The 25,014-nt window shown below is 36.8% G+C and overlaps 1 protein-coding gene across 4 annotated transcripts in view; it reads right to left on the bottom strand.

Moving 5' to 3' along the window:
* bel (ATP-dependent RNA helicase bel) overlaps positions 1-25,014 on the bottom strand; it is a 65,059-nt gene that overhangs the window by 14,996 nt on the left and 25,049 nt on the right. For 3 of the 4 annotated variants that reach the window (XM_083130087.1, XM_083130083.1, XM_083130085.1), the window contains exons 7-14: positions 24,285-24,424; positions 20,704-20,829; positions 19,865-20,009; positions 18,050-18,209; positions 16,926-17,107; positions 14,968-15,085; positions 11,725-11,884; positions 9,692-9,795 (exon numbers count right to left, since the gene is read on the bottom strand). In XM_083130087.1, the coding sequence (XP_082986213.1) occupies positions 9,692-9,795; positions 11,725-11,884; positions 14,968-15,085; positions 16,926-17,107; positions 18,050-18,209; positions 19,865-20,009; positions 20,704-20,829; positions 24,285-24,424 (1,135 nt within the window). The remainder of the gene's footprint in view (positions 1-9,691; positions 9,796-11,724; positions 11,885-14,967; positions 15,086-16,925; positions 17,108-18,049; positions 18,210-19,864; positions 20,010-20,703; positions 20,830-24,284; positions 24,425-25,014) is intronic. The other variant, XM_083130084.1, reaches the window with a different exon arrangement.

The following is a 25,014-nucleotide window of genomic DNA, read 5'->3' as shown; positions in this document are numbered from 1 at the left end:
AAATTTCCTTGCTCAGGGGTATAGTGGAATCGCAGATAGGGGCCGAAAGTTCCTTTCCTTGTGGTCCCTCTAGTCTTCTTGCAACAGAATTGGTCGAGGCAGAAAATGGGAAATGCCCCAGGTAATTGTGTTCAACGTACTTTCATACTCAGCATCACTAGCAACTGACACCAAATCAATCAATTCTTTTCACACACACAACTTGCCATAAAATGCTATGAACCTACAACAAAAAGATTCCATTTTTCATAGATTTACACTACATGGAACATCCCACACCCAAATTGTTAAATAACCAGTGTATTAATATGTGAATTCTTCAGCGTTATATTATAAGTTAGATATGCATATCATGAACTAATGACATGAGAAAAATTATAGTTACCACAGCTACAACCAAGTTCTTTGCTTTCACACACACTGTATTACAAACCTATGCATCTACATTCTGTATCAACTTGGAGCAACAAGAGACTAAAGGAAATCATGTTATAAAGCTTTAAACAGAACACAACATCCTTGGACACACTTATGAGGCTTTCTAGGCTCAGATACACATTGAGCAAGCATGTATTACTCACAGTGGCTCAGAACAGTACATACAGAAGCAGTCGGAATACAGAGAATGCCTACTGCTTTAAAACAGATAGCAAATATTGTATATTTTTGTATAAAGAAACTAAATATTTCAGAAAAATTCTTTCGGCCAAAACGAATTAAGTCCTTCATTTGGATTTCAGCATTATCTGCACTTTCAATATTTTTGGAAAATTATTTCAAATGCAGATCAGATTTTTGAGGTGTAGTGAAAATGGGGATATTGATTTAAAAACAGAAAAGATGAGTGAATCGAAAGCTTCTAACAGCATACCCTTTACAAGAACTCGAGGGTTCTTGTTTTGACTTTCAGTGTAGCCTTATGCTTGTGTAAACATACTGCACTTGACAAGTTACATGTCAATGTTGAATATTTTGTGGTATAAATAAAATGCCAGCTAACAGTTAAAAACCAAATGGAAGAGTCTAATTTTGTTTCTAGTGTGTTGAGGTTGAAGTATTGTGGTCAACTTTCCAGTCACACTTTCCTAAATTTTATCCTTACATACTTTTTTAATTTTATCTTGACAACACAAGAGTCTGGTGTTCAAAGAACCCCATAGTGAATATATATATTCAAAGTAAATGGTATTATTAGAACCTGATTGTACACTGAAGTGTGGTGGTTATGTTGGTCAGAGAAACAATTTTCACTTCATTTCCCTACTTGTAAATTCTCTCAAAATGCATTTTCCCCCACCCTTAAAAGAGAGAAAGCAAAAGATTCCTTGTTGAACTCATTATTCCTATCTACAACATGCTCTTGAAAAGCTTTCCAATGGGGTAAGGGGGGGGGGATGCTCAAAACGTTTAAACTTCTTGAAGGTTTGTTTTGAGCTCATATGGAAGATGAATGGGAAATTAAAGGAAAAATTTGTTACATATTTGTATTTTGTTTATGTTTCTTTACTGTCAGTTTTCATTGACTGTGACAATGATGAATGAACACACATTCTCTCATTATAATTAGAATTCACTATATTTTCCCCGTGAATGTGTGTACTGTTTTTTAAAACTTTTTATCCTAAAATTTTTACAAATATATATTTTTCTCAGTCTACACAGCAAACTACAGTGCGTTCAGTAAATAACGCACTTTAACAGACTCTAAACAGGATCATCACATCGGAGCAACAGACGTTCTTGAGCACTAGATACGGAGAAATTCAACCAACGAACATTTGTGACTAATGGGCTAATAATCCGCATCCTCATATTACATTATTATTGAAACTGCTAATTCAAGGCAGACACTTAGCTTGAAAATGGTAATGGTCAAGAATAGGACCCGTTGGCAAAACTTTGTTGCAGCCCTTTGCTCCAGTGAGAGACAAGTAAGTCAATATCAGTTGAAAATGAACTTGATTATTTGGGTCATGTCAACAAGTGAACGTTATGATGTTCACTTCCCAAATTTTACCTCCTCCGTATGTCGAAAACCTCAAAATTATGGTTTAAATACTTTCTCATTTAAATTCACCTTAATTTGTACTTCTTATAGACAACTATCAGTTGTATATACTGAGCCACTGTGAGTAAAACTCTTCTTAGTTTTATTGAATGTAAAAAATATCTTCTTCTTTGCCCCACATCAAAACAAAAAATTCAAAGTATATATATATAAAAAAATAATGCATTACATAGAATTTTGTATACAAATTTGGAGAAAAACACCACACCATAATTTCATGTATTGAACACGAAATACCAGAATGTTCTAACTTACTTAAATAATCAAAAGGTCTGTAGAACTTTAGTGGAATACCTACTGGATATCAAGACCAGGTTTGTGATAACTCCTAATGCCAAGTGTTTCCATGATTAATGATTGCATCAACAATTCCCACGTAAACTGTAATACAGCGCATTTCAAAACTTGGGCAACAGAGCTTTTATTGAACTTGAAAGCCATAAGTGGTATTTACATCAGCCTCTTCCTTCAAAATACATTATAATACTTAATTGTCACTTTAGTCTACAAAGGAAGTTCCAGAAATTAAGCGACGGGGCCAAGTCTGAGAGAATTTTCTTCCCTCCAGAATACGAATTTAGAGGGGAGCAGAATTTATATTCCATTACCGATGCCATGCTAATCTGTTATTTTTCAACCAACATAGGCCGTGTGCAATGCCTGATGGGTTTTGGGAATAGCAGTCATATGGGATGAGTGAAAAGTGACAGTCCTGAATTTTGTAAATAAGCGCAGGCATGTCTAAGTACTGGCCAATCAAAGGGTAAACAATATTTAAAAAAATCCTTCTGAAGCTTACTTTTGGTGGAAAATTTTGTTGCACCTGTCAACACTAAGATAAAAATCAGGATAGCATATGTGTGTGTATTCCACGATATCAGAACAACTGGAATGGAGCATATGAGAGTCAACCCAAGGTAATCAGGTGCAACTCAGGATTGTTCCCAACTGAAATTTCTAGGCAACATTATGATTTTCATGTAAATGTTTAGCCAATACTTATCTGTGCCTGTTCACAAAATTCTAGACTGCTGGTGTGGCCAACCAAGATTACATACCCCAAAATAGCACTTTTTAACCCATCCTATACAACTGCTATTCCCCCACAGCTATCACGCATTGCTAGAGGCATACATATTTAGTTTTTGGCAAAAACACAAAATGTTAAATAACTCATTGTAATGTTAATTTCTCATGTTTCTGAAAGGTATGGGGTGAATTTTCCCACAGTGTTTTGTCACGAAATACAATCAAGAGGTTTACAGTCGCAAACTTTCTGAAGTTTGAATTATCCTGCAAGTTATGCAATTCACGGAAAATTGATGAATCCCTTTATACAGGAATAAATTTAATACTCTGGTAACTACTTAAATGTGCTTATTTTGTGTAATAAATGCAGTTTTAAAATCAAATTTAGAATTATATTTACAATTTTAAAACCAAAATGTCATTTTATATACCACTTTTGAACAGATTTTTCACTGCTATAACACCGAAATTTTATTTTATTTCCTGCTTTTTAACCCAAATTTGGTTTTGTTTTTGTACAAAATTTTTGCTTTTTTATTTACCAAAAAATATGTGCCTCGACGCATTGCACACAAGTATTGGTCACAAACCACAGATTAAGAATGGCATCACTCCAATCTTTGAATTATGACCCTGTGAAAAAAAAATTCTTACCTTTTCTTGTCCAAAATTACTATTGTGGGGGGAAAAAACTCTTACTTGTCTCGTTAATTAATTTCTGGAACTTCCTGTATAAAGTAAGAATGTTAAGTATTTATTAAAAATCAAGAATGGCTTTCACAGTACCAATGAAAGAGAGTTACATAACTTTTGAAATGCACTGTAATTCAGCAAAGAGCAGAGATAATAGTACGTAAATTGTCCATAAACACATTCTTTTCCCTATTAATGTGTGTTTCGAGAATTGAAATAAAAATGCCAATGAGTAGCGAACAGCCTCTGCTCCAACATCAACACACAAATTAAATTTTTAAAAAAGTATTTAGAACAAACAATTAAAATTGCTGTGGACAGGCTACCTGATTGCACATTTCTGGTGTCAAAAAGTATATTAATATTCAGTTCTGTACTAGGAGATACTTTGTATGGTTGCTGCCCGCTAGTAAATATTCCCGATCAAGATAATTTCCACATTGCTAAAAATGTTGAGGAAAAAAATGGGGTTTGCTACATAGCTCAGTTGGCAGGGCAGTTTTATGAGAAGACACAGAGGTTTGAGTCCTGGTTGAGCCTGCACTTTTCACCACATTTCTCCAGTGGTACATATGTTAAAACAAATGCAACCTTGCATCTCTTAATTGATAAATCTCATCACCACAATATGTACGAAATTCAGTTATTATTTATTATGTATTTGATCTCCACACAAAATAGTAAAGAAATGGCAAAACATATTTTAGCACATTAAAATACTGTGGGATCGAATAACAGATTATAGAAATTAGGCATGGACTGATATTAATTTAAATTTTGGCCAATACCGATAAAGTGACAACATTGGCACATTGGTAATTCTACCAATAAAAAACAAAGAATTTTATTTCCTAAACAGTATACAAGATATGGTTACATAGAACGATTATTATTTTTATGTATACGGATAAAAGTAGTCAAGCTACTTTCGGAGGTATGTGCTTATGCCCTGGTACCTGAAAATTAACCCAGGGCGTCAGTTCCGTGAATTTTTTACGGATTCCCCCGCTTTTCTTTGATTCATCCTTGATTTCCATTATTTTTTTAATTACAATAATTCACTGTGACATTGGCAAGAATGTCCCAGTGTGAAGAACCAAATTTGTTCGGTTTTCCTGAACAAAGTTGGTTTCACATCATTCTACAAGGTAAGAAGATTAAGATAAAGGTTAGAAATAGTAGGAAGTAAATAAGTGTTAGTGTTTAACATTAATATTATTTATGATCACAGATACGAAATTACATAAGTGTGTAATTGGGTGGGTAATGTTTTCTTAGGATAAGTTTTATTGTGTGTCGTGTGCATTAGTGTTGATGGATGAGATGAGGAATGGACATTAACACGATTCTATGAATGTTAAGCAGGGTCTATGTTCTAGTATGTTATGTTTGAGATAGTGAGAGTATTATTGGCTTTGAGATGTACGTATTAATAGTAGGAAGAGATATGAAAGAACGAGTGGTACCTGATGCAAAGAGACTTGCGGGAGACCAGCAAGAGTTGGTCGGACTGGGATGAACATTGGTACGACGGTTGGTACCTGGGACATCATCAGGAAGGGAAGAAGTAGGGAGGGATTTCCTGGGAAGTATCGGGTACATTAGTACGTTCGGTAGTGGAAATATAGAGAATTGTCAAGAATCAGTGAGAGAAGTTTGCAGTGTGTTTAGTAACGAGAATAAAGAAGGGGGTGTAAGATTACAATTTAAGAAAGAAACGAAAAAGAAGAATCTGGGTTAAATTCGGTTGGTTCCTAGGTCGAGTCCTTGCAGTGTTATCCTTTGCCTTTCTCCGGGGAGGCGTAACCTTTTTTCGTTTTGGCGTATCACTGTCTTCTGTATTAGTGTCTCCTTCTTGATGTTCCTGTGGTACGTTCTGCTTCATTATCCTCTTGGTGATCTTAGTCCTAAGGAGGGATGTCCTGTTGTTGAGTTTGTCGAAGGTGGATTCTTTGTGATCTTCTGGGGGGTATATTACATTCCGAAGGTAGGGGTTGAATGGGGAGGTGAGTGATGCCGGATTTGAAGAGGGAATGTTCCTCTTTCGACACCAGGTTTGTTAAGTCGTTTAGTGACGCAAAGTGCTCGGGATTTCTTATTAACTGGTACGTGTTGAAGTTTGGTAGCTTTTGTCTTAAATCTTTGATTTGTTTGTTTGATGTCTGGCAAAAGAAGGCTTTATGTTCCGGTGTGTCCGTCTCGGTTTTACATTTCAGGCATTTATCAGTCTGTCTGAGGTTGTGCTTATTTAGGTGTTGACCGTAGGGACCGTGTCCCGTTAGGAAATGTATGAGACCTCTCGTGGGATGGAAATGGTCCATCAAAAGTCGTTCTTTTATGTTTGGAAGGAAGCTGTGAAGTCTCCTTCCTTGCGTAGCTTGTGTCCATTCCTGTTGCCAGATGCTAAACAAGTGGTTGTAAATTTCGGGTACCGTGGCAGGGCGTATTCCAATTAGTTTATAGATTTCGTCCTCTTGTCCATTTCTAAAGTAATACTTTGATGCTCTAGTTTTAATAACGATTTCAATAGGCTGTAGGCCCGCAATCATGAGAAGAGCCAGGGTTGAGGTTGTTCTGAATGCACCCGTTAGGCGAAGTATCACTTTGCGTTGTGAAGATCTCAATCTGTTTTTAATGTACTGTTTACTGGTTTCCATGGCCCACAGGGGCGAGCCATAGGAAATAATAGAATTATATATGGTAATGAGATATGTTTTTATGTGTGATAATGGAAGGTTGTAGTTTGCTGAACTCAATGTGGCTAGACTGTTTATAGTTGTTTCGGCCTGGGTTGTTGCCAGGGCTATGTGTCTGTTAAAAAACATCTTCTCTTGAAGAGTAATACCAAGGTATTTAGCTTCTCTTACTCTTTTTAAATTTCTTTCTCTGAGTTTGATTTGAGGGTTTCTTTGTAACTTCCCCTTAAGGATAATATAATGAGTCTTTTCCGAAGCTATTTTGAGTTTAGCATGATCACACCAATTGGATAGCATATTGATTGCAGTGGATGCTTTATCTTCGATTTCCCTTCTTGAGTTACCGGAAGTGAGCATGATAATGTCATCCGCATAAGCTATGATCTGGTCTATGTCTGGATGGTCTTGTAGTTTTGTAAGCGCAGGCTCCAAGTTAGTATTCCAAAGCTCGGGTCCCAGAATGGAACCCTGAGGACAACCTTTTGACGTGATCTTACTCATTTGTAGATCCGGATATTTGATGCTAATTTTTCTGTTAGAGAAATAACTTTTCAGAAGTAGGAAGAGTGTACCTGGGCAGTTCATATTTTTAAGTGTTTGAAAAAGGCTGGGCCACCACAAGTTGTCAAATGCCCCGGCGATGTCCACCATGATTCCAACCATGTACTTGTTTGGAGTGTTTTGTGTTGTAGACGATAGCAGGCGTAATGCATCATCAGTGCATTTACCTTTCGTGAACCCAAATTGTATCCCTGATATGGGTTTGAGCAGGCGAAATTCTTTGAGTCTTTTTAGGATAAGTTTCTCAAAGAGTTTTCCCAAAACGTTGAGAAGGCAATTGGTCTGTATGAATTGAACCTGGTTTCATCTTTATTTGGATGTTTCTTGATGATTATTAAGTTTGCTTCCTTCCAGGTTTCTGGGAATATCTTCTGAACAAGGCACTCATTAAATAGTTGAGTAATGTAAGGCGTAAGTACTGGGGTGATTTCTTGTATTATTTCCACAGGAATTCCGTCTGGTCCCGGGGACTTCTTCATTTTCATGCTGCTTATTTCGTTTTCTACTTCCTGGGTAGTGAAAGGTAATATTGGTGATTCTGGATATGGCTGGTGATAGATTTTTCTTGTATCCTTATTTTCCTCGCTGTCTTTTTCAGGTTTGTCGTCTGGTATGAGATTCTTCATTAAGAAGTTGATGGTTTCTTCCAAGTCCTTTGTCATATTCGTGTTGTTCTCGTCATTAATTAAGGTGGAAATGGTTTGCGGTTTTTTATTTTGCCGGTAGCGATTTTATACGGGGTGCCCCATTTATTTATTTCCAGACGTTTTTCGATGAAGATATTCCATTGTTGTGTCTTAAAATTTAGTAGCTCGGTTTCGTATTGCCTTTTTTTGGCACGGTAAATCTGGAGGTTGGCATTTCTGTATTGTGCGATGATGGATTTTTGATATAGTTTCCTGGCTTTTTGCATTTGTTTCTTAAGGTTGGTTAATTTCTTTGGCCATGGCTTCCTCTTCATTTTCCTTTGGTTATTTCTGGGTGATGAATTTTCAATTGCTTGTCTGATGTTTGCAGAGAGTTCCTCTGCGAGCATGTTGAGTGATTTTTGTTGGTCCAATTGTTCAGGGATAATGAGCTTTTCTAGGAATTTTTGATGATAGATTTTTCTCCAGTTCAATATGTTCTCCTGGTTTGTCTGTTCAAGCTGATGTTGCCTGTAGATTAAGTCGAATAGTATTAAGTTGTGGTCGCTTGTTGTGGCGAGATCTATAACTTTCCAGTTTTGGACATCGCCCAAGGCCCTTGCATTCGTGAGTGTTAGATCAATGTTGCTTGTTGCCAATAAAAAAGTAAAGTCCTCTCCTGTGCTTTGCACCACGCCATGAAGGCGTATAGGGACATAGGGTTTGGGCCCCCCCACTTTCTTGATCTCGGCCGAGCTGGGGGTGATGTGATCAGCACCATGCCACTGGCCGCCTTTAGCCCCCAGTTTCCTCCAGGTACCCACTTTATACGACACTGGAGCAGCTTAAACAGGTTGAGAAAGTCCCAGTTCTCCCGCCAGGGATCGAACCTGGGTCTCTCGCATGGTAGTCAGACACAATCCAATATAAAATTATGAATGATTCTTGTTCCTACAATAAACAATAAAATAAAAATAAAGTGGATTCCCAATTATACACTTTCTCACATTAGACGTTTAATCCTCATGGCCTCTAAAAAGCAGTTATAAAATTTTTCTTGAACTTACTTTTTCTTTTACCCTTGTCCCCTGGAAAATGTAAAATCAGGTATCCACTGTTTCTACCAATGTATAAACATTGGATTTTTCAGCTAGAGAAATAATGTATCAAAGTGATTTCCATAATTCTGCCAACATACACTTCAAACATATAATGCATCTGTTATACAGGGTGTTTTATAAAAGTATCTTTCTTTTTGTTGAAACACCCTGTATTAGCAATGACTTCTGCAACAGGTCCATACAAATATTGCAATATTTCTGAAAATACTACTGAACCACACACAATTAAAAACAATTGTAAATGAAAAAGTAATTGTTAAAAACAGTTTTTGTATATGTAAAACGAGTATTAGGGTTGAAATTCAAATTGAAAAAAAAATGCATTATAATGTTAACAAATAGGGTTTGATAATATATATTTAGGCAGACATGCAAGTTCCTCTACATCACCTTCCTAGTTCTTCAGTTAATTGCAACAACGGAGATGAATGAAGAAATTGGTGATATGACAAACTCTGATACGTACATGCCTTGCCCAGGATTTGAATTTGGGACCTTTGATCAGCCAACCATGGATGCTGGCAATATTCACTGTTAAATAGGGTTCCGCCTGTACTTTTTCGATACATATGAGATACTATGGAACATTTCGCAAAATAGCTTTACCAGCACAGCAGCTCTGCTTTAAAATATTCCCAGAATTTTTATTGGCATTGTACAATTTTGATGCATATTTTATGGATATTCAACATTTGAAATTGCACGTATATAGATCAGCCCGTAAGCTGAAGCGAAAGCCTGTGGTGTGGAGAGCACATTTAGTGAAAAGCACAAGTCACGTTGATATCTGGTTCTGCAAACCTGACCATTCTTCAAATGCAATCACATGTTCCCAATTTGAACAGAACATAATGGCAACAAGAGGAGAACGCACAAGGAACAACTGTCACCACTTACCTTGGTGCCCTCCAAACGACCCGTAGTTGTTATTACGGCCAGCACCAGGCTGTCCTCCTCGGCCCTGTTGTCGGTAATCACGTGCTCCAAATCCTCCACTGAATCTAAAAGGAGAAAGCAAGAGATATATGAATATCGTGGAAATTTCCAAAATCCAAGATTTAATTTAAATTTGTACCAAGTGTGTGTGAAACACTGTATTTTGTGATTTTGTAACAGGTATTTGAATATTCTAACATAATTCTTGAATATTTTGAAGCAAACTTTGGTAAACTAATGATTAAAATTGGAATCTAATACTTGGCCACTTCTATTAAACCTTTCTGGAACTTAAAATATAGTTCCACCTTGGAAAAATTACAGAATATATATTGTGTGTTAATAACATTTTTTCCTACAATCTATAACACTTATAGGAAGAGGAACACTTCCTCCTTGCAGATACATATAGTGGAACCCCAGTTTTACATTTTCCCGCATTATATATGGTACATTACATTTTACATAAATTTTTCTTACAATGATTTTTTCTGCACCAATTTTTCGAAATAAAAAAAATAACATTGCATGAAAGTTAATGAAAACATATTTTGAAAATAAGTAAAAACTTCCTATTAGGATCAAAATCGTCACTACCTGCGAAAACCGAAACAAATTCATCGTATGAAGTTTCCACAGTATGGATATAAATTATTTAATGCTATTGTCAAGAGTATAAACTAGGGATGGGCCGATATGAAATTTTGGCCGATACCGATACAGTACCGATACCGATAACAGATCAGATATAAAATTAGAAATGGTCCTTGAAGACCCTGAAATTTTCATTGATCTCCGTAATAAATGTGTGTTTCAAGCTGATTGCAATGCAAAAGAAGTTGAATATTTAGACATTTACTTTTTCAGAAAGTAGGGCATGGAGATTATCCATAAAAATTACAACAAAATGGCAGAATTTTGCACTAAATTATAAGATATTTATCGATATATAGGATCGGTAAAATAATCGGTTATTTTACCGATAAACTGATACAGCGATATGCCTATATCGGCCGATACCGATAGAGTACTGATTAATCGGTCCCATCCCTAGTATAAACAAAAGCACAACTTAATTCGACACTAGTAAAAGTAAAATTCTGCAATAAAAAAAATGACATCTAGTGTTGAAATTTAAAAGAGGTGGTTACAACACATGTGCACAGAGACACAGTGCGATTGTAGCTCAGTCTGCCATTCACAATGGAATTTTATAGTGAACGACGGGTAGCCCATCACTTATCTTCAATATTGGACAGTAAGTGTACAACCAGAAAAGGTTAACCAATATATTGAACAATTTTTAAACATCAGTATCAGTGGGAATCAGTAAAGCATTTGGATGGTACTCATGTAGCCAAATAGTTAGCACCCTTACTTTTGGTGCAGGTGGTCCCAGCTTGAATTCCTGGTGAGACCACCTTAAATTTCAGTGTTGACAATTGGGGAGCTACTTGGCAAGAAGTACCAAGGTCAGGCCTTAAAAGCACAAAACTGCAGCAATGGGGCTTTATGTGCTGATCACACATCACCCAATGAAAGCAGTTTGGCAGGCCATGGTACTCAAAGGACATGTCTTTATCTTTCCCAAGTTACACATACATCAACTAGAATGTATCATACCAGCAGCCAGTGAATTTCAGCAAAAAAAAAGAACATATTTCTCAAGAAATATAACTAATATTGCAAAGACATTTGGCATGCCAATTTTATGTAATAGAGCATGTAGAAAAAACATATTTCATAGTGGAAATGTCCAGTATTAGATATTTACATTACATGGGAATGGTACTTATGCTGCTCAGATCGGAGTCAGCTTAACTGGTCACAACACGTATTTTCTTACATCTGTACATACTTGCATTAAAACACTGACTTTTATGCACTTAAGAAAATAAATGTGTTCTAAGGTTTTCATGTTCACAAACAAAATTCATATAGAATGTACACAGTAATTCCCTGCATATGGAAGTAGAAAACTAAGAAAAACTTACCGTTTCTGGCCTCCTCCACGACGGTTATTCTGTGGGTGACGCATTTCCACGGCAAGAGCTTCCAACCACGAGGGCAATTCTTGCTTTGTTTCAGAAATCAGCTCCACAAGGTCTCGTACTAGATTGCGGTTCTTTTCATTGAAGAATGATGTTGCCAAGCCTGGACAGAAACAATTAAACTTCTCTCAAAAATTTTCTTACGACAGTTTATTTACAGACTAAGCATATGAAAAACATTAAACAACAAAGTCTCAAAGTTTGTGCTGTAGTTCAATCTGGGGAGTCAATTCTAATAATGCATGAAATTGGAAAATACTAAAATATATATCGGTGCAATAGTTGTTTCCATACACTAACTGTAGTTATTTTTATAGCATGTTTGACACAATGCTAGCACCAATTATACATTTTCCCACCCTATACACTTCATATTTCTTGGATTTCAAGTTCTCCCGCATTTTTAGTTTTTCTTAACTTCATCCTCTGAAAAATAATAAATCAACGTTCAACTGCATTTTTTAAAGTTTAAAGTAAAGTAACTAGTTTTTTGAGAGAAGTTTTCGTTTTAAGTCTACTTTATGCAGATAGGATAATTGGGACTGTATGCACGGTTTAAAGTGGGATAAGAAGCACTGTGCAACGTGCCTCAACCAGGTATTGAACCCAGGGCACCTTGATTACAAGGTAATGATGTTACCACTACAACAATGGGGAGATAAGAAGAGATACAGAGATAAACTTTTGCAGCATGTCATCATCACCCCTCATCATTCGCAGCAGAAAATCCAGACAATGTTTTGAAGAAAAACAACAGTAGTCATGAAATACCATATTTGTGTGTGTACAATGTGCACCCTGTTTTTTGACGGAAAAAAGCAACAATTATATATCTAATATATAAAAATGGCATAACTCTTGACGGCCTGGAGCGATTTCAACCAAATTTTGTACACGTATGACTTGCAAACTGGAAAGAAATACTGTGGGGGTAAGACACTCCTTGCACCCGTACGGGTGGGGGGTGGGAAGGGGTGACATGTAAAAATAATCAAAAACGACCGATATTAGTGTGGAATCCATAGTTTTCGGGTTCACTATGACGAATTGTGACATTCCCAATGCTGTTCAAACCCCTGGCACCCCTAGGAGTGGGGGTGGGAAGGGGGTGATATGTAACAATAATAGAAAATTGAGCGATATGAGAGTGAAACGCAAAGTTTTTGGACTCACTAAGCTAATTGGTGACATTCAAGATGAGGTTTCAGACACACTGGAGGCAGGGGAGGGAGGGAGAGAAAGAGAGAGAGGGAGGGAGGGAGGGAAGGAGAGAGATAAGGAGAGAGACACACACACACACACACTTGCTTTGTTGATCACACCACATGGGCAGTCTACCTAGATATTAAGTAATGCGGAGTGGATTTAAGATCGCCATGTTTCCCTTTAATAGAAGATTGGGGTAAATATATGCCCAGGCAACGCCGGACTATCAGCTAGTTGTATATAATGCACAGTATGTCCCGCACCATGGCCATGTGGTCTAAGGCATCATGCTTTGGGCTCTGGCTACAGGATGCATGCAGGTTCAAGTCTCGTGGGGGAAAGCGTAACTTTTCTCCGAGACTTTGGCCTGCATATGGGACTGGGGGACCACCACTCTTGTGAGGAAATTGGGGAGCTATGAATGAGTTGCATAACCAGGTATGAAAACCTACGACTGGGGGTTCGTCATGTTCACCGCACGTCAGCGAATGATCTCCCACCTCAGATGATTTAGTGAGTTGAATCAGGTGGGAGTGAGGCTGGCAGTCGGTAGGTAGGTCCAGGCCCTCAATGTGCTGTTGCGCCTTGAGTTATTATTATAATGCACAGTACAATTCAGGTTTACGAAATGGCTCTCTTGGAAGTAGCTAGCCCATGTTTAACATCCCAAAGCTTTCACTTCTGTAACCATCTTGCTTTTTCTGTAGTATAAGAGTTTGCTTGAGTTGGTGTTTTAAGTCCACTTTATGCACAGTAAGGCTAATCGGGACTGGACCTACAGTTTAAAGTGGAATCCAAACCACTATATGCCTCCACTGGGTTTCGAACCCAGGACACCTTGAGTACAAGGCAATGATGCTACCAGTATGCCATCGAGCAAGCCTGTGGTATAAGAAAGGGAGATCAAAATTATGTTATGAATTTGCACCATTCAGGATGCTCGGATTCTATCAGAACGGCACAACTTTTCTCAAATGTTACCTTACAAAGTAAAAAATCATGGAAATGGGCATTTCACTTCTATAGTGTTTATTTTTACAAATTGTTACTAAAGAAATCCAACCTGGCAATTTGTATTTGTGCCTGTTGATATGTACATGCTTTCTGAGTGACAGTAAAAACATGCATGGTTTAATATTGGCTGTCCGAATTATTCAATGCATAATAGACACCAGTTTTCTGTGCAAAGATTGTTGGTAAAAAGTGCACATTATACATGAATCCATATGGTATGCTATTTCTAAAATCAATCTTATACTAACGTGCAAATAAACTTTGACGTTCGCAATTACTCACATATCAATAAGAATTACATGTCACTCATGTCCCTCCATCCATGTCAGCTATCGCTATCACTAACTACCAGAGCTATAAAAAAAATTTTGATGACCTGATAGACATATTAAAAAATACCTCACGACCTGTCTCACAGTACAAAACAAAGAAACCCAATCTCGAAAACCAGTGAAAATATAACATTTTTCTAGAGTTAAAGATTTTGCAAATAGAATTTAAACACATTTTCCTTATTGCTCCAGCTGATGGTCTATTAAAAAGAATTATTTCATTGCACGTTAAAGTTCTTATGAACCTAGAAATTATCAAATTCAATCTGCTGCTGGCAGCTTGGCATGAATTTTGAAATGTGTGAAGTAGCTCCATGCCTTGGGGATTCGGAAATCTCTGCAGTAACACTTACGAAGAGGTGTAGATGGATCAGTTCTCATATCACAAGCTAAATCACAATTTACTAGATATGTAGTGGAAGGCAACTTTTTGTCACAAGAAAACTTCCACAATTTGAATTATTGTATTATTTTGTACAGTAGATAAGCTGTGGACTTATTAAATCACTATCCTAAATCTTAAATAAATAGCCCATGAAAGTTCGTAAGAAAAAAGAAGAATTAAAATAAAATACTATTTAGAAAGTAACACTGGATTTCTACTTTTGACAGAGCAATGAAATGTTTTCCTTACCAAGGTTACCCATTCGACCAGTTCTTCCAATGCGATGCACATACTCTTCAATATCTGATGGTAAGTCAAAGTTTATGACATGTTTCACATGAGGGATATCCAAGCCTCGAGCAGCCACCTGTGAAAAAATACAAACTTATTAGAATTTTTTAAAAATTCAATCGAAAGAGGATTTAAATGTATTGTGATCGATCACCTTGTATTTTCAGTACACACTGCTTGCAGATCAAGAACAATAGGGAACCCCTTCCCGACTGATTTTTACCTTTCAGTATTTTATCATATTACGCAAATTCATAGAAGTTTCTAAAAATAACTAAGAGCTAGTGACTTCATGCTTTTATTAGTAAACATGCAAAAGAAGTTAATTCCTAGAGAAAAAGGAGATGTTCGGCACACATATACCAACTTACAAAATGCCTTCCCCCGAAGTTAACACAGAATACTCCATTCTTTACATTTTCGCTTTTATACAACATACTTGTCAATTTAGCTTAATTTATACATCATGATTGAATTTGGGCACAATTACAACAACTTATGATGATCTGTCATAGTATGTTAACACCACTCACCTTATATCTCATATGTACAATTCATTTTGGGCAAAAACGTTTCAATGAATGCAACTAAAAGAAATGATTAATTGCAAGAGCAAACATATATTACATATAGATTTTCAGGAAACTATTTCACTGGAAAGAATGTCTGAGTATAGAACAGCATAACAGTTGCAATTTGATGCACTGAATGATGTTACACAATCTGAAGTCTTGTAATAGATCTTCCATGGTTATTGGTGGGTCTTTTGTGGAGAACATGAAAACTATCTAGGAATAGGCTAGATACCCTGCTTCCAGGAAGGCAAAAACATTCTGGTACATGAGATCTGATAGTATGTGTTATAACTTGAAAAAACTATTTCTGAACATAAAACAATGCATAAGTCATTTTGTGACCATGTACAGTAGCTTTGGTAACAAAACTAACATAAGCATACGGAATTTTAAACATGACACCAAATGAAAGAATACCTACTAGTGGAACATTGATATTATGTATTTCTTGGGACCAAGCTGAAAAAACTGGAAAATGTAAAGTCGGGTGAAGATTTTGCTATGCTGGAACCATCCTGATTGAATGCGAATAGCCAAAAGTGGCAGAAAGTGCAGTAAAATAAACCAGGTCAATCAATCTCGTTGCATTCATTTGTGCTTGTAAGATCCACATCTTGCTCCAGTTTCATGACATGGGTTCCAAAATATTGGCACAGAGCATGAAATCAGCTAACCAAATACAAACCCTTGCACCCATAATGCAGCAAAGGAAACCTTGCACTGAAAACAGGTTAGGTAATTATTAGAGGCATGCAAATTTTTTTTGACGAAAACACGAAATATGAAATAACATGCTGTAATGTTCATTTTTCATGTTTCTGAAACATGTGAAGTGCATTTCCCTACCGTTTTGTCACGAAATAATGCGAACTGAACTGCAAAATGTGAAATATACTCTTAAACATGAAATTTACCGTTTATATACCGATATGACACTTCCTGCAGTCTGAAGTATCCTGAGAGTTGTGCAATTCACAGAAAATAGATTAATTCTGCTGTAAATATTTGAGAAGCAAAAATGGACCCCCTTTAAACAGGAATAAACTTAATACTCTGGTAACTACATAAATGTGTTATTAGAAGGGATAAGTTTATTTTGTGTAGAAAGTGCAGTTTTTAAATCAAATTTAGGGTTATATTCACAATTTTAAAACCAAAATGTCATTTTATATAGCACTTTTGATGTGATTATTCACAGCCGAAAAACCAAAAAATTTTATTTTATTTACCACTTTTGAACCCGAAATCCACTATGTTTTTGTACTGAAATTTTGCTTTTGTATTTACCAAAAATATGTGCCTCTAGTAATTATGCACTACCCATTGCATGTAGAAACTTACAGCAGTGGCCACAAGAATTGGTGTACGCCCTGTGCGGAATCTCTTCAGGGCTTCCTCTCTCTCCCTTTGGCTGCGGTCCCCATGGATGGAAGTCACTGGATAGCCTTCATGGTCCAAGAATTCCTCCAGTGCATCGGCTCCTTTTTTGGTCTCCACAAAAACCAATGTCAGAGATTCGGGTGCTGAAAATGAACAAAATGTATTAATTCTCACATTAATATGAACACTTAGAGAAATTGATCAGCACATTCAGCTAACAAAACAACGTTTGCTAAGTACGATCTAAACCACTATGCAATGTACTTCCACTGGGGATTGAACACTGAACTCATTGATTACACAGCAGGAGGATTACCACTATACCATCAGGGGCTCAGTATAGTAGCATGTAAGCCAGTCATTGATACTTTTACTGTCATTGTTTATAGTCTCCAATTGTTATTCAATTATTTTTCTGCTTCTTAAACCAGAAATCAATAACTAGCAAGCTACCCACAACTTCAAGATTTATAAGAACAAAGTGGTATCCAAAATTTTAAGGACTGTTGCTACTATCTAGTCAAAAACTAACATTGGCAGTCATCACCCTTAAATTAACCCCTTCCTGCATGTGCACACCAGCTCCAATGAATCTACCATCCTTAACATGCAACCTGGAAGTTATGTTCTTTGAAGGTGTCCTGCATCCCTTCCGTTTCTGCTTGGATCATCTTAATTGTGTCAAACTGACTGCCAATCAACTTGATTCTCAGTCAGGGGAATACTTATACTACCTTCTAATTTTTACAACAGTTGTCCAGCTGGCACAGTCCAAAAATTTCTGGATAAACACTTATACAAACTGTACAAATTGTACACTATACCAAAAAATGTTATTTTTCAATTTCATATGCATTAAAAATAAGTTTAGGATGTATCATTGACCAACCAGGACTCAAACCCATGTTTCTTTCATACCACTTCTCTACAACTGTACTACAAGGCCAATTTTGGTCACACCTATTTTTTTTTTCTCCCCACATTCACTGCTGAACATGTGTTAGATTGACATCCTCGGGGCACTGTAATGTTAAACTGAAATAATCTAATGGCCAATACTGCTCTTAGTATCTGTATTTACTTACTTGGTTGGTTGAGGCCTGCTGCGTTCAACAGATCAAGCAAAAATGACCTCTTGTCATGCTCCTCAACCCAAACGATCTTCTGGGTGATATTCTCAGATGTTGAGCCGACTCGACCAATTGCCAAGAAGATGTAGTTGTCCAGGAAATCTCTGGCTAACATCTAGAAAAAAGATAAATTACATCAATTAATAATGAAACGGTAATAAGTTAAGTTACTTTCTTATTCATAAAGAAGGCATTCATGTTTAATTTGTGTCAGAAATGCACTATAATGTTAATATTAGTTTATTTTCATGTAGTGTGATGTGCTGTGTCTCATATTAGGCACAAAATTAAAACTTAAGAGAAAAAAAAATCTTAAGCACAAGATAATATACAAGGGTCGTTCAAGGTTGACCGGGACTTTTATTTCTGCAAACAAATGATAATCACTGGGGGCTAAATCCGGACTGTAGGGGGGGGGGATGGGGCAGAACTTCCCAGAGCATGTCGGCCAGAGTTGTTGTTGTCACATTGGCCGTGTGAGGGCGGGCATTGTCATGGAGAAGAATGACATTTCCAGACAACATCCCAGGTCTTTTCTTGCGAATGGACTTTCGTACAGCACCACTCAACAATGTGGAGTAACACTGGCCATTAATCGTGCTTTCTTTGTTCAGAAAATCCACATGGATAACGCCCTTCATGTCCCAGAAGACACTTGCCATGATCTTTCCAGCGGACGGCTGCATTTTGCTTTTCTTGGGGGGCGGGGAACCTTTATGCCGCCACTCCATGCTGCGTCTTTTGGTCTCTGGGGTTGAATCGTGCAACCATGTTTCATTACACGTGATGATGGATTGCAACAATTCATCACCTTCTGCTCGAAACAGATTCAGAAGCTGTTCACAGACCGTCCTGCGTGTCCACTTCTGATCGAATGTCAGCTGGCGGGGAACCCACCTTGCACAGATTTTGCGGAAGCGTAAGTGGTCGTGAATGATTATCTCAACACTCCCGACACTGATATTCACCTCGGCAGCAATATCCCGCACTGTTACTCGCCGGTTCTCAAGAATTATTTGCTCAATACGTGCGATATTCACTGGTGTGACTGCAGTCAGGCGAAATTGTCCATGCGCTTCATTTGTCACCAGCTCCAGTCCTTCGTGAAACTGCTCACACCATTCGTACTCTTGTCCGCGACATCGTTTGTTCACCATACTGTGCTTGTAATCGTCTGAAAATCTCAGCTGGTTTCACTTTCTCCTTCACGAGAAATTTGTTTACACATCGCTGCTCCACAGCCACAGACACACTGCTTGCCGCCATGTTCGCTGCAACTGCTGCGCATGCGCGAAATACGTCATGCCGGGCGGTAGTTACTCGCGAAGGAATACATTATGTCACCCGCACGTTTCATCGATTTTTTACGTACGAAAATCCCGGTCAACCTTGAACGACCCTTGTACATATACATAAAATCGGTGAATTAATTACTGTGCATATACATACATTGTTTTGTAATCTGGATATCTTCTGACTCATGGAAACTGCTGAAACTTTAGTTTTATGGCACACATGAAACAACAATCTGAGCATTTTTTGTTTACTTGATAGAAACTTGAGTATCGTATTATAGATAAGCACTTATACGTATGCAGTTTCAGTTTCCTTCTTGCTTACTGGCAAGTAACACAAACATGTATTGGACAGTAATGTACAAAAATATGCTGAAAGTACATACTACATCTATTCTTGCTCTCTATTTTCATTCTGGTCTTTTACACACACACACTTCATTTTCAACTATTCTGTAGTATATTTATAAAATACCTGAATTTCCTTTGGGAATGTTGCAGAAAACATTAGTGTCTGACGCTCTCCTGTTTTGGGCATTGTATCCTTCTCCACAATGCGACGAATCTGAGGCTCAAAACCCATATCCAACATTCTGTCAGCTTCATCAAGGACCAGGTACCTGCAATTACGACAATCAAGTTATTACATAAAAAGAAAAGCCAAACCACGAAATACCAAAAACTTTGGCACCTAGTCAATGTTAGGAAAACCAAAATTATGTATCATTGACTGGTTAGCTATGCCGCAACTGAATATGGCAATCGAATCTTGGTTTTCAGTGAAGTGAAATCAGTCATACCTTTCAAAGTGGCATTCTTTTTCTGGCAGCCCCTAAGCTTGTGCACTATTGTTGGAGGTCTGACAATTAAGTTTGCGAACTTGCCACCGTTTAGCACTGAAGACGGCACTATACAAGCAGCTCTGCAAGATTTTGTAACATTGGTATATCAGTGTCTCACAGCAGTGTTCCCGTTGACGCATGGTGGATTTGTGCAGAGTGGTCTTTCAAAAAACTGTTACAGAAAATAATTCATAAATGAGAAAACTGATGTAAAATGTAACATTATAGTATATCAGTTTAAAAAAAAAAGTTGAATAACAAGACAGTTTATTTTCTATGATTTTTTTGAAAAACTGGGCGAAAAACTGTATTCTCGGAAAGGGCTTAACAGGAATTTCAACCTTCACAAAATTAATTACGCCACAACAAAATGTTGATTCTTCCATTTGCCACGCTGCACATTAATACACCCTATGTAAAATATTCTAACTCAAGAACTGTAACTACCCACTACACACAACCCACAACCCACCTGCAGTTGTCCAATCCAATCTTGCCTCTCTCAAGCATGTCCACAAGTCTACCTGGTGTAGCCACAAGCAAATGACATCCTCTGTCCAATTCTCTCATCTGATCTAACACGTGTGATCCTCCATATCTGAGTGTACAGAAAAATAATTATAAACAGAAACTCTTATGAACTGGGTGTTTAACATGAGTACATGAATACATGTCAATGACATCAATAATAATAAAATACCACATAGTACAGCAGAAAGAAAATGTAAAGTTTCTAACACTAAGCTAATAAAAAATATATCTTCAAAAAGGTATTGAATCATAGCAATATAAAAGGAATTAATACATTTTGAAGAAATAAATTATTCAATGATTTGCTGGTTCAGCTAAAACAATTAGATATATTAAGATATTCCACATATGCAAAACATCTGTTACAATTATATTCAGTAAACTTGGATAAAATGTAGCAGAGATTTCCCGTATTTCATTAACTGAAATTAAAATACACAATTTGCATTTTAACAACAGATGGTATGGATTCAACACTCTGATAAGTACATAAATGTGCCATTAGAAGGGAACTATTTATTTTGTGGAATAAGTAGTTTTCATATTAGGGAGAATTCACACCGAAGAAACATGCAACAAGAGTGTTTCACACCGAAGAGACAAGATGCATGCGGCAAGCGACACTTGGTTTCTTTGCTCAGTTTGCATGATGGTACCGACATAATTGCATTAATCAGTTTATTAGTCACCCGAAAATAACGTAACAAGAAACACTGTTACATATAAACTGCATTGTAAAATTTGTGCAAGTTATTGAAACTTGGGAGAGGCATGTTGTGCACGAGAAAACTGAGAAATAATATGCACTAACCTCAAACTGTATACGCTAGACTTTTCAGCCTGAATAAAACGAATACCGAAACACTAGAGAAATGTTCTCAACCTTCTTGAAACCATGTCACGGTATTCTTTTTAAGTCAATGCCCTTAGCCGAAGAATTTTCCTCGTAAATCTTTACGGTATTTAAGATCTTGTGCATGAATTAACATGTACCTATGAAATAAATATTGATAAATAAATTCTAGTATAATCATGAGAGTAATAATAGTTTGATTACGTGTATATTTGTTGACAAATATAAAAATATGAAAGACAAAGTGGTAACATCGTCTCCTTGTAATTAAGTGATCCCGGGTTCGATAACCGGGCAGATCGTTTTGATTAGTCTTTTTGTGCATAAAATAGACTTAAAAAACTAACTCAAATATGATATTGGGATTATGATAGTTGTCAACCAGTTTCAGCAGAACATTTCGGTGCTAAGTATAGTTGATACGAGGGCACGGTTTCGGGTCGCTGCCCGGCGGTTAAAAACTATGCACTAGAGTACTTTACCATGTTGACTAATATATTTTGGACTACAGTGCCTCCATAAGCTGACTTTTCAAATAAAAGCATTCAGGTAAATGGCCAAAACACGGCCTCTTTTCACGATGTTTAAGGCAAATTACAGCCGATAGATAACTGCATCAAAAAAATTGATAAAGCAAAATGAAGGTTGTGTTTAAATCTTAAAACATTGTACATATCGATACTTTATTATATCAACAAATTAGAGGATGAAACATAATGCCGGTTGGGCTCTCTTCTAGAGTCTAAATACAGCTCCTTGGAATGAAGCATTCGCTGCGCATGCGCGAACAAGAAAATGAAGCAACACGATGCACGGTATTCAGAAAACGGCACAGTCCGAGAGGCACGTAAGCGACATGTGACATGTGCATCTTGCCATGTCTCTTCGGTTCGAAAGGTGGCATTGAGTGTTGGCTTCCAAGCAACACGTATTTCGTGTTGCGTGTTTCTTCGGTGTGAATTCTCCCTTAAAGTTAGTGTTATATTCTAACTAACTAACTAACTAACTAACTCTCTAGCCTTCTTAAACCCGAAGGTTCATGGCTGCAGCAACACAGGCCTTCCAAGTTTCCCTATTTTGAGCAAGTTCTATATACTCTTTTCCATCCCTACCGATTTCACTTAGGTCCATCTCAACGTTGTCCCTCCATCTTCGTCTTGGCCTTCCTACAGGTCTCTTACCATCAGGTTTCCCCACAAGAATCCTGTAAACTCCTCGTTCCTCTCCCATTCGTGCCACATGGCCTGCCCACCTAAGTCTTCTTGATTTAATTATTCTAATAATATCTGGACATGAATACAAATTATGTAGTTCTAAATTATGTAACCTTCTCCACTCACCTGTCTCCTCATCCCTTTTAGGTCCAAAGATTTTCCTAAGGATCTTATTTTCAAATACTCTCAATTTATGTTCCTCTTTCAATGTAAGGGACCAAGTTTCACATGCATATAATACTACAGGCAAAATTACTGTTTTGTATATTTTAACTTTCAGTTTCTTAGATATTAAACGAGAAGACAAAAGTTTATGAAGAGAGAAGTAACATGCATTTCCTGAATTAAGCCTACTTTTTATTTCCTCTTTAATATAATTTTCATTTGTTAATATTACTCCTAAGTATTTGAATTTGGAAACTGGTTCAAACGAGTTGTTATCAATAATTAGATTTTGATTATTACCTAACACTTGGTTTCGGCCTGTAAGCATATATTTAGTTTTCTCTTTGTTAACTTCCAAACCTATCTCTTTAGCAGTTTTGAAAAATATTTTAGCATTATTCTTAATTGTATTCACATCATCCCCCAGTAAGTCTACATCATCTGCATATGCTAACAACTGAGTCACACCATTTAATTTTAGTCCTTCTTTAGTTTCTTTTACCTTCCTAACAGCATATTCTAAGGCAAAATTTAAAGAGCAATGGAGATAATGCATCTCCTTGTTTTAACCCATCATGAATTGTAAATTTGTCAGACATATTAATACCCACACGAATTTTACTTTCTGTTTCACTGGTGCATACTTTTATCATACTAACAAGCTTCTTAGGTATTCCAAACTCAACTAATATATTATATAGTTTATCTCTTTTGACTGAATCATATGCTTTTTTGAAATCAATGAATAGCTGATGGACATTTTGATTATATTTCCACTTATTTTCAAGTGTCTGTCTGATGTGAAAAATTTGATCTGTAGTTGATCTGTTACGTTTAAATCCACATTGATAATCACCTATAATTTCATTAGCATATGGGGTTAGTCTTGTTAAGAGAATGTTAGATAATATTTTGTATGTTGTTGAGAGTAGAGAAATTCCACGGTAATTATTGCAGTTCATTTTATCACCTTTTTTATATTATATTCACCATTTTAATATTGAAATGCTATTTTATATACCGATTTTTAATCTGAAATGTACCCAGAAATCTTTATCTTTCATTCACCATAACTGTGTGACCATAACTATAGTTCTAATGAAAACTACATACATTAAAATTTATAAATATTCTTCAACTACTTTCAATTCTACCAATTTCAAGGATTATTTTACAAGGCAAAAAAATGATCGATCCCTAATCAATGCAAGTCTTCATGCATGAAGAAATGTGGGCTTACAGTTACGACATAAAAAAATATAACTCACTCCTGGGAAAAGGGATACTTACACAACACAAGGTCGAAGCCGGGAACGGTATGAAAATTTCCGGGCTTCATCATAAATCTGCGTAGCAAGTTCACGAGTAGGTGCCAACACCAGAGCGAGTGGGAACTGCTTACGGCGTCCACCTGACTGCAGAGGATTATCCTTAATTAGATTTTCACATTATCTGCCAACATATGGATGTATTACAAGCAAGCGAAGCTTCTGTAATACATGTTCTTACTACAGTGGAATAGTGTTTTTACGCTTTTCATGGGGAGATGGTTGAAAAACTTAAGATGCAGGGAGATTTTACAGCATTATGATCTATTGGGAGCATGAGGCTGTATTCTGCAGGAAAATGAAAAATTGGGAATGTAAAATCACGTTTCCACTGTGTAAAAAAAATTCAAAAAAATTTGTACATGGGTACATCATTTGTATGTGGTTCGATTGACTGAAATAAAATTTATGGGTGTGTCATCATGTGCGTTATTGCCCAGCCCATTACCGTAACTAAAATCAATTATCTCTGAGGATTAAAAACCTTCTTACATGTGTTAAGGTTTGGCCTTTGGTTGACGCTAGGGCAGGTTTTTTTTAGGATTTTCCTCTACTCTCGAAAAACCACTAGATATTCCAAAATGTGAAAAGTTATGTATACTTAGAATTCCATCTAGAACATTCATGCATGTGGTAGGTTTTCACTGTTGTCTACAGTCACGAAACTATTGAAAATATCTAGATTACAGTGA

The sequence above is a fragment of the Lepisma saccharinum genome, chromosome 10 (genome assembly GCF_977018435.1).
Source record: "Lepisma saccharinum chromosome 10, izLepSacc3.1, whole genome shotgun sequence".
Classification (NCBI taxonomy): domain Eukaryota; kingdom Metazoa; phylum Arthropoda; class Insecta; order Zygentoma; family Lepismatidae; genus Lepisma; species Lepisma saccharinum.
This window is presented reverse-complemented; position numbering and strand designations above follow the sequence as displayed.